Source organism: Copidosoma floridanum, unplaced genomic scaffold (assembly GCF_036245765.1).
Source record: "Copidosoma floridanum isolate Cflo_tuat_1 unplaced genomic scaffold, Cflo_Japanese_pri ptg000020l, whole genome shotgun sequence".
In the NCBI taxonomy this organism is placed as follows: domain Eukaryota; kingdom Metazoa; phylum Arthropoda; class Insecta; order Hymenoptera; family Encyrtidae; genus Copidosoma; species Copidosoma floridanum.
In genome coordinates this window covers 6,314,795-6,325,915 of record NW_028321897.1, presented here as the reverse complement: position 1 = coordinate 6,325,915, position 11,121 = coordinate 6,314,795, and the positions used below count along the sequence as shown (strand labels likewise).

General features: G+C 32.2%; 1 protein-coding gene across 1 annotated transcript; it reads right to left on the bottom strand.

Moving 5' to 3' along the window:
- Nucleotides 1-1,079: 1,079 nt before the first annotated feature.
- LOC106641387 (uncharacterized) lies at nucleotides 1,080-5,060 on the bottom strand. Its single transcript, XM_014355795.2, has 5 exons — nucleotides 3,957-5,060; nucleotides 2,708-2,805; nucleotides 2,226-2,430; nucleotides 1,675-2,154; nucleotides 1,080-1,592 (listed from the first exon to the last, which is right to left on the bottom strand). Exons 1-5 carry the CDS (start codon nucleotides 4,030-4,032, stop codon nucleotides 1,453-1,455), a joined length of 999 nt encoding a protein of 332 aa, XP_014211281.2. The 5' UTR covers nucleotides 4,033-5,060; the 3' UTR covers nucleotides 1,080-1,452.
- Between the last annotated feature and the right edge of the window lie 6,061 nt (nucleotides 5,061-11,121).

Sequence of the window (11,121 nt, the reverse complement as noted above, 5' to 3'; positions counted from 1 at the left end):
TTAATAAAAAATACTTCATCAAATTTTTTACACTATGCGTGTTGAGTGGAAATACATTGCAGGAATGAGTCGATTCTTACTTTAAAAAGTTTCTTCAAAAAAGCCTTCAATAATCATATGGAAGCTCTTTTGATGGAATTTTAACTGTAGAGCAAAATAAGTCATTACACATACAAGCTTCGTTTCAAGTATACACTATTTTATATCACATTTTTTTTATATTGGTTATAGTCATGAGCTAGCTTTTATTTGTTTAATAAGTACAGTAATAAGTATGTGAAAAATTTGATTAACGTTCTTGTCAGTAGCCTCGTTTGGAATTCTTAATTTAAAAACTGATGTTAATGATATTTATTGCAATATTCGTGAATTAGTTTCAAAAAGTTTTACGAATTAAGCCACATAAATTCGTCATAAAATTTCTTTCTTTTTTTTTTTTGTTTTTTTTCTACTTTTGTATAAAAAGTGTACGTTTTTAATTACCACAAAAAATGTTTTATTACATAAACAAAAACTTCAAACTTTTATTTAAAATTATTTAGTGCTTTTTAAGGTTCAATTAAAGTTCTATTTATATTTAAATTTTTTATCAAAATGGCATGCCAAAAGCTTGAATTTTCATTAAATAATCAACTTTAAACGAATTAAAATCTATTTATAAACATATTTTAAACGATACGCAAAAAAGTAGCATTACTTTTACGTTTGTAATTTTGACATACTTATTATATTTTGATTCAATAACTTGCAACATTATTGAAAAGTGTGTCAAATATATAACTTCAAATGACTTACAGTAAAAATATATGAGAGCGAATTTTCAAAACTTTTGAAATACCTGCTAATATATAAATCATAATATACAAAACAATTTTATCTCAGTAAACTGGTATGCTTTTCGAACTTCTAGTGTACCTAAAACAATTCTAGCTAAAGAAGTATTCTATTAAATTCAACTTATCTTTTTTTCTTATAAAAAACCTTATTCATTAAAAATACTATAAATAGCTAGCTTCTATTTATTTAAACTTAATTTGTAAAATAAGTTTTTGAAAAATAATTTTCAAATATCAAAAACATTTTCATGCATAACTTCTCTTTTATTTTATCAGTATCACAAAAGTTTATTCTTTTCTGCAGTTGTAAAAAACGCTGGAAAACAAAAATCGCATGAGTGAAAATAATGTTTTTTTTTCTTTTAAGTATGTATACCTTTAAAACTTTGAAATATAACATAACAGTCATGAATTTCGAGTTGTTATAAAGTTAATCTGCAAATTTACAATTAACTACATGGAAACTTGACGAACATTCAATAAATAACAGAAATATGAAATTACTAGGCACAACATGAAACAAAAAATAAAAAATAATGAAGTTTCTTGCTATAAAAATAACAATGCTTTTCATTTTTTTGTAAAAAATGTATCTTATGATTATTGCTATAAAAGCCTAATTTTTACACGGCTGAATTCCATCTAGGATTTCGTTTGTTTCACCATTGGCTGCAATTTTGTGCTTTTTGTGCGGCTGATTGTACATCGTTTGCAGCGGCACATGCAGCAATTCCATTATTTGTGTAAAATGCGGCTCTGAAAGACATTAACGACAATATTAGTCAATTTCACGATAAACTGGAAAAGTTAATTTTTTAAATTAAGGTATGACAATTACCAGTCTCTGGAGTTATGAAACCATGTCTAATGAAAAAATCTAGCGATACTGGAACTGACGTTGTCTTAAAGTATGGCGAGAGAACCCTTTCGAGGCACTGTTTAACGGGCAGTAACTCAAAAGTTTCAACTTCACCATCGCAATTGGTGGGTACAAAATCTATTGGTAGTTCTAAATCGAACACAAATTCGGTATTGGGAAATAGTCCTCTCTCACTTTCGAAAAATAGCGAAACACAACCAACGCTCTTCAACTGCTTCAGCAAGTGATCGGGAATGCCGGCCTCTTCGCCAGCTTCTTTATTCGCTGTCTGATTGATACCGTGGCCTACACTTAACCCACCACTAACACAATTGTCCCAGTAACCTGGCCACGTTTGCTTGTTGACACTTCGTTTTTGAAGCCATATGGAAAGACCCTTCTCTGGATCCATAACATATCCGTTTATATCTACTCCGTATTTTCTTATACCGAACAGCGCTGAAATGAAATTAAAATGAATATTCATATTTTCATGAGTTGCTGTTAGTTAAAAAAATCATAAAACTTACATGTGGCAGATCTATCCATTTTGAAAAGTGGAGGAGTATTGAACTGTGCTCTGACATCATAGTACTCTTCCCTCCAGCCATGTAAAGCCACAAACTTTCCTCCACCTCGCCACTCTTTGAGAACTTCTCCAACTTTAGCGCTTCTTTCAGCATAATCTCTGAAAGCTGGATTAAGCTGTACATACTCTGGATATACTTGAAATACCTAAAAAATTTAATGAAATGGAACATCAATACCTGCACGTACCTTTTATAAAGTATGTAAGTAATTAGTTACATTAAGGTACCATTAACACATTTTCCAACTAATTAGAATAATTTTCTCTATAAGTTATTAAAACTTCATTAGGCAATTGGAAAGGTGTACCTTAATCTACGTAATTACCAATTTTAAAACCGTTTTAAATAATTTACTAAATAGTTAAGTCAGCCATTTATAACGATTTTGTGTTTTATATTAATTTTAGAAGGTTAAGCTTTACCTGTGGGTAATTTAAGAGTTCTTTCATAACATCAGGACGAACCAACCCAATTTGTTGTCCATCTACTACAAATGCTCTGCAATCTCCTGTGCGGAATCCTAAACATCGAAACATCGATTTTAATAAATAAAACCTCCATAATTTTTGATTTATCTAGATTCGACATGATAAAAAAGTACTAGGAAAATAAATGACACGTAAATGTGCTTTTGGTTTCATGCCAAATACCCAAGTCTGCCTTGGATAACTATTTTTACTTGCTAGGCTCAACCTTGATCAAATCCAAATAATTTTTGGCGAATTCGACGATTTCGTAAAGCATTTTTTTTGCATTATAATGCTTGCCGGTATTGCCGTGCTGTCACACAATTGTATTACAATTAAAAAACCACCACATTAACTTTTAGTCGATAAAAATTTTATCTAACAGTCTGTTATTGCATTCTACTGGATATTTTCTCTTATCTCCGAGCATTCGTCGACTGCGGCGAGACTTATTACCAAGATAATAAAACTATCATAATTTACAATAGAGTAACACAAAAGTAAAATTTATGAGCGCTATCATTTACTGTCGGTGATAGGTGTTTCTTGATTGTGAGAAAACTCTGAAATAAATCATTAAAAGCATCGAGCGTCACTAAAATTTCAAACTATTCTTCAAAATACGAGCCAAATTGATGTGTAAGTGTTTTGGTAAATGAATGCGATTGTTTTGAAATGACTGTACCCGCAGATGAAATAAATCGTCTAAACAATGGTAAATCAAGAATAATTGAACCCACGATAAAATATCTCACAAAACAACGCGACACTATATACCACTGTCCACTTGTAACAGGAACCCGTGTGTTATAGATAAGCAAGTAAGCGGTGGATAAAAATAAAATTTAATTTCTGTGTCCCCACAATTCACATAATAATCAATAAGAACACATCAGCCCTATGTATACGCGTCCATGCCACTTATGGTGTATACTTAAAAATATCCCGTCAACACAAAAGCAACGACGAAAAGTAAAAAAAAAAAATCCACTACCACTCACCCACCGGGCCGAGCTCCGCCGAAGCAAAAACAATAACAAACCACAGCTGTGCATGGAGCAAACGCACTGGTATCGATCCACGACAAACTCAACACCGAAAAACCTCGTGAAACCCATGGTTAACGAGCTCGCAGACCTGAACACGCAACGCAGCGCAATCGGATCTACGTGAAGGTACGCGCGAGATGCAACAATTCGCTTACCTGATAGGTAAAAACAGTTGAATTTACGGGCGAGCTTGAGTAATGGAGTCATTGGCTCGCTGTCTTGATTCGCCATGATGAAGAGCAGACGCTGTGCAGGGCTATCGCACGCGTGACGTTTCTCTCTCTCTCTCTCTTTTATTTACTTCAACGTGTGTATTCACTATCTATATATATGTATGTTTACCTCACGACTCTCACGAGAGGTGAATACAATAAAAAAAAAAAAAAAAAATCTATATATATGTATATACACCCTCAATACTCTCTCCGGCTGCAGCTCTCTCCGATGGTGAACGCGCACTCGACGAATCAATTATCGCACCACGCACCACCTCCTTTTTAGACACCACCTCGCCAACCATGTATTACACGCCGAGAAAAAAAAAATGGTTCACCTCTCCAAGTACATACACACGAGTATATATAGGATCACACTCGACCTGCAATTGTCTCGATGTAGTACTTATATCCTCTCTCCCTTTTGTTTTAACTTTTCTTCCTCTGGTCGATCGTTTCGTTGTTGTTATTGTTACTTCCACTGTTTCGTCGTTGTTGTTGTTGTGTCAGAGAAGAGGAGGAGGAGAAGGAGCCGCTCTCGCGTGCTACATTCAGCCCCTGTGTGTATATACACGAGAGCTATATATAATACCATGTAAGAATGCCCAGCTTACAAGTCCAGCCCAACCCTTATATGGCCCTCAACCGCCCTTTTTTCCCATCCAACTTGCTTCTCCGCAACGAAACATATACAAACAAAATTTTGACACAAACAGTACTTGTATACGTTTAACTTATTGTTATAGCAGTCTTGAATGCCTAAAGGACGAGCGTAATGCCAGTGGTTCTAGAGAGCGCGACGGTATTAACAACAATGTATAAGTATAATACGACGAGCGCAGGTGCACGTTTATAAAACTCGGTGGTAAAAGGTAAAGCAGCGGTGGTTGATGTACATGTATAATTGGTATACACACTCGCGGTGGTGCAGGGCCCGATAGCACACGTGTATTATAGCTATATGTATATTGTGCGCGTATAGCGAGTCGGTCACCGTTTCCGCACCACCTCGTCGACGTCGTTGTCGTCGCCAAGTATTTGGGCTTCTCTCTGCAGCCTGATGATGCGGTTGTACAACAAATTCCAAGCCGAGCTTCTCTCTCTCTCTCTCTCTCTCTGCTTCTGCGCTGAAGTCCTTTCTCGGCTCTCTCTCTCTTTCTCTCGGAGTTCGTCGCTTTCTCTCACTTTGGGCTCTTGGCTCATTCTCGCTCGTTGTGTATATATATACCCCCTATATAGTTCTCCTCTCGCGAACGCGTTCTCTCCTTTTCACTCGCACCATCTCCTTCACATCCTCCTTTTTGCTCCTTTTCCTCCTCAAGGTCGTTAATACATAGGCTATTTTATTGAATGCGTACACCCTATTTTCTTTTTTTTTTTTCTCTCTCCATTCGAAATATACGTAAGCTCGGGTTTTTTTACTCGCGACATGCGCTACCGAACGCCGTGAGCTGCGAAATAACGATCGGGAGCTTGATTTATTTATTAGCTGGTTTTTTTTGTCCACCGTCACGCGTGACGGAAAACTTGAACCTCGAAACCTTCATGACTTTCCCGTAATAGTAAATTGATGACATTGTTATTATTAAAAAAAAAAAAAAACAACACGATACTTTTATCGTTCAAACACGGCGTACCTTGGTATTTTTCCAGGAATTTTCATTGGTGTGGTATACATGTGTCAACTGATAACTTCGACTCGTGTAGAACAACCTTTTTTTTTTAAACAATTTGAATTTTTCGAATCGTTGAAACGTCACCGAAGACAAAAATGCACCGAATGAAAAATGTTTCTAAATCAATTAATTTGCATCACGTCCTAAAATGTTAAATGCTGTTGAACAATGTTTTGTCGAATTTCTACTCATTTTTGGCATTAAAAGCGTCAAGATGACAATGGAGCCCCGACTCTAATGATTTCCAAACACGAGAGATAAAAAACCGCACGACCCTGTCCGTCGATGTTGACACAAGAAAGTAAACGAGGGCAGTTAAACATAAACAAATCAAAGTCACGAATGTGATCCTACTCACGAAGATTTATCTATAATAACAACTTAAAAGCGAATGTTTACATACACCACAAAACAAATAAACCGTATCATTTACAAGTGCTAGACAAATCATTTGCTCTTCGCGAATTTATTAAGAATATTTTTAAACAATACATATTTCGATAAGTAGATTTTTAATTAGCCAACGGTATCGGCTGTTTGATCATTAAATTTTTCTCGCTTCGTATGGTACGTCTATTTTTATTTTACTGAAAAAATACTGTGCACTTAAATGTATACTTGACCTACACGTTACAGCGCTATCACCGTCATACATATTTTATATTTTACTTTTTGTCTGAACCAAAAATAGAATTATAATTTTAATTATATTTTTGGAAATCAGAGAATTATGGTAGAAATGATTTACAAATTGTTTATTATTTTTACCACCAGTGAATGTCATTTGAATCATAACCAAGTGGTCTCAGGCTTGAGACAATCACATAAATAATAAAAAGCTTCATTCAAAAATGTTTCCTCCTTTCAAGATAATAATTGAAATAAATCAATATAAAATCCTTTCATCACATTTCATGAAACTCGTGATACTGTCGAGAAAAAATTTATATCGTTTTACTAATAGTATAGTTATTGTAACAAGGTGCATTGAAAAGCAAAATATAAAATTTATATTTTGTTCTATTTATAGTAAAAACGATTCCTTAGATTATTTTTGAAATTTTTCTGCTTCAGGTGATTTATCACAAAATTAATTAGTGCAAACGCTTATCATCCCATTAAAAATTTGTCTAATCAACAAATCAGTAATCATCACTGTAAAGTTACAAATTATTTAATTTCCCAATTACAATTTTTAACGTATTGCTAGTTAATTGATTTTTAATTTGACTTTCGTGTATAAAAATTATTTTATTTAATTAAAGATAAAATCAATTTTTAATTAAAATACAAACAGATAGACACAACCATTTTAGATTTTTGTCGAACAATAGCTAAGTTACAATTAAATTAAAATATTTAACAACCTTCAACGGAATGCGAATTAATTTTTGAATAAAATCGTTAGAAAAAACAAGTAGTATTCGATAACTAATATTCATGCGTTGATAAAAATATTGATGTTTACGCATAAAATAAATAAAGCATTACTTAGCAATTTTCAGTTTTGGTACTGCACAGCAAGAAAAACATACTTTGCTACATGTTTTAATTCTGACTCACAGAATATGGGATTCCCTAAATTGGTAATTCATACTTATCTTAAGCCTATTTCGAAAACACTCTAGTACAGTAATATCCATCCGACGAGATTTTAATGTTATTATGTCATATACTTGTGTAACATCAAGGTTAATGTACTTACCATACTAGTTTTTTTTGTTTGTTTTTTTTTTAAATCAAATTATTTTTCGGGTGTCCAAACATTGATAATACAGACACATATTTTTGTTAGCATCTGTTCCAATCATTTTACGTAATTAATTAAATCATTTTCAATAAATGCATTTGCATGAAATGAAATTCGTCACTGTTTCATTTCTCATATCTTTTAAGATAGAGGTATACTTTAATATATCTGTTAAAACTGCTGAAAAATTTCTTTGCCCAATTTTTCTAATAAATTCTTGTCAATAATCACAAGTAACCACATACGTGTGTTATATTATTTGTTCTCATTCAAGAGTTTCTTTCAAATTGGCAGAGAAACAAATTGAACGAAACACATAAAAGTAAAGAAAAATTTTTTTGTGAAAGTTAGACTTATTGCAATGCTTTTCCTGAAAGCAACAGTGAAAATTTTGTAAGCAAACATACAAATGCATCTTCCGTCGCATTTCTTCGCTAAGTGTTTAACGTGCAAAATTTCGAGGGCGGTAAGAACAGTCAGCAAAAAAGAAGCATTTTCCTCACTGTACTTAGCGACGTACATCTCCTTGGACAAATTTTTTTCGGGGATCGTAGAGCCAAACACATAGTTTTTGAAACTTTTTGGCTTGCATATATACCACGTTTTCATTAAAAAATAATTAATTTTATTACTAACATCAGAAAAACGTTATGAAATATTTTTTAATACTGGAGCTCAAGCAGTACATAAGTCACTTTACTATCGAGTAATACTATCTAGGACATCTGTATACAACTCCAAACTTGGTAAGATAACGATACGAGAAAAAGCTGAAGCTACTTATTTACAATTTTAAAAGTGTCACGCCACAGTTCGAAATGTTGTGTTTAATTTGTAATAACTGGAGTTCATTAAATTTTCGTATAGTACTTATTCAATAATTTTTAAGCTGTATTGAAATGAAATTTTTTTAATTTTTTGTAAAGTCGTACATTAGTAACTCCTACTTAATTGACAGGGCGTGTGTTCGATTTTATAGTAGTAAACAACAACGAAATAAGTTGGGTAATCTTCCAGTTTCAGTTACCCACATTGATTTACTTATACAATCGAACATGCGTTTTCAGCGAAGCTATCCTTATCCCGATCAGAATTTAATATAATCGAAGTCAAGGACACATATATATCGTGTGCTAACCTGGACTCGTTTTAAAATTATATACATAGATTCGTTCGCAAAGTCGGCTCAAAACTTTTTTTTTTACCGAGTAATGATATTTGATTGAGATGATAAAGATTACTTGAGGATTTTGTGAAATTCATATGCCATTCAGAAAACATAAATGGGTATTTTTATTTCCAAGACAAAGAACACTTACGCAGTTATTGACTTTATAGCATCAATCGATCGTGTTACAAATGCTACAGAATTTCAAAGATTTGTATCAACTACAAAAGTATAGTTTTCCTTTCAAGGAAATTCTACGTTATGGTTTTAAATTTCATCACGTTGTCAATGTAAATAAATTTAAAAAAAAATAATAATAAATAAGTTTTATGTTAAAAATAACAAAACATTTGAAAAAATTATCATTTTAAGAATATGTATCAATTGCACATCTTTTGCTCGGCTTGATAGGTGACAGTTTTGTAAAAATAGTACCGCAGTATGTAATGTATCGAATCCTAATAGAAATCAATACTATCGTGAGTATAGTATTATGTATACGTATTATATTTTAAGGAGCCTGCAACCAGACATACATCGCTGTATTCTGTGAAGTAATTTTATGGAGAGGAATTTTTTCGTTCGAGAAATAAAGTTTAATAAAAAAAAAAAACAAAACAAAAAATTTGGCAGAAATTCATAAAAAATAAAATCCGAGATTTGTTTCCTACTTATACAGTTGTAGAGCATGTGGGGGTATGCATGGATTGGATTAAGACTTACGTTTTTGTGCCACACATCCAACATTGTGACCATGAAATTTTATGTGCTGATGGACCACGATCTCGTCGCTTTGCGTCACAGACAAATATTTTACAATTTTCTGTGAAAATCTAGTTTTATTGTTACATTTCCAGAATAATTACATAAATGTCCATGTATAACTTGAAATGATGTATGATAAAAATCAATAAAAAAGACCAATGTTTTAGTTATCAATACATTGTTTATTTATTTACAGAAATTTTTTGATGATCATGTATGACAAAATACATTTAACATTGAGGTTTCAAAATATATATTTAAAGAGAAAACTTGTTAATAAAAAACTGGTTAATGTTGAATACATTTTATTTAATATCCCAAAAATCGTCTGGAAGATTTATGTCTTCGAACGGTATATATGTATCAAGCCAGCATGTATCAAAACATATTATTAAAGGATTCCAGATGCCATTAAATAACTCATTACCGATACATTCACAAAAAAATGATTTTTTTGCGTTGTGACTAAGATTTTGTTTCACCACAATTTAGTACGAATTAAACAATTTTTTTTAAATAATTTATTTTTTTTAGTCAAACAATTTTTGCTGTTTTCCTATTGATTCTTTCTCATGAAGCATAAAATAGTACGTTACATCATTATGGCACAAAGGCACCCGAAGGCGTATATTGTTTTTCTTCCTGTGATCTTTACTAAAATCTATGGTCAGAAGTTGGTTATTTAAAAAAAATTTTTTTCACCAAAATTAATAAACGTTTGATGAATGTAATTCAAAATGATTTTTATGCATATAAAGTATAAAATATGTAAGTAAAAGGTCACCAACCTGCGCGTGGCATGGCCTGACTGTGGCACACACAAACAGCAAAAAGTACAAACAACAAAATGAAAGTAAATCGAGTAGACATTGTGAAAAAGTATAGGTTTCACGTGAAGATCCCGTACAGTTTCCCTCACGATGGCTGACTACGGATTTATTCGTTCGTTTGATGTAATAAAGTGCGTTTTAAAAATAGGCTTGAGATAGATATTAATTACGGGGAATCCCATGAATAATTTTTAAGTAAAAAAAAAAGGATTAGGATATTTTTTTTTAAACAATGAAACATACTTTAATATTTAAATATTTATACAGTATCAACCGAAGCAAAGTAAAATAAAAAAAAATAGAACATCAACTATTACTCTTAAACCTAAAAATTTGTGCTACAAACTACGAAAAATGAAAGATTTGAACATTGTAATCCACTACATTTTATCGACCACCGCATGGACAGTATTTTGCCAAAAGTCTGCAGGAGGATCTTTATGAACTGTGTCAGGACAGTACATAAGAGTGGAAGTCATAATTGGTTTCCAAGTCCCATCTGCCTCTTGCTTGTTATCGACGCAGAAGTTTGTGTTGCAGCCATCGTCATATATTTTTCCTAACACGCATTTCTTGCCTTTGAATGGTGCCTCATCTGCAAATTCATTTATTTTTCCAAGTGTATTTTTAAATATTAGAACGATTACTTATTATATCATAAATTAATGTTTAGCAATTATTAAAGATAATCAAAGTTCAAAGGATGTAACAAATAATAGTTGAAATTTTTACTGTTCTAATGGTAAATTAGAATATCTCAAGACTCTCTACAGAGGAGAATATAAATAATTAAATAAAAAAAAAAAAAATATCTTATTTTCCGAACTGAAACTATAGCCAGTACTAAAGTGTGCTCAATTATATTGAAATGTTTTTTTAAAACTATAGTTGAGGTATTTCTACTAATCACAGTACG

Bases quoted from the DNA above. Each gene is read 5' to 3' on its own strand.
- LOC106641387 (XM_014355795.2), bottom strand. From the start codon at position 4,032: ATGGCGAATCAAGACAGCGAGCCAATGACTCCATTACTCAAGCTCGCC. The intron at 2,806-3,956 runs GTAAGCGAATTG...TTCGATGTTTAG, and splicing joins CAACTGTTTTTACCTATCAG to GATTCCGCACAGGAGATTGC. The intron at 1,593-1,674 runs GTAATTGTCATA...AATGTCTTTCAG, and splicing joins TTTCATAACTCCAGAGACTG to AGCCGCATTTTACACAAATA.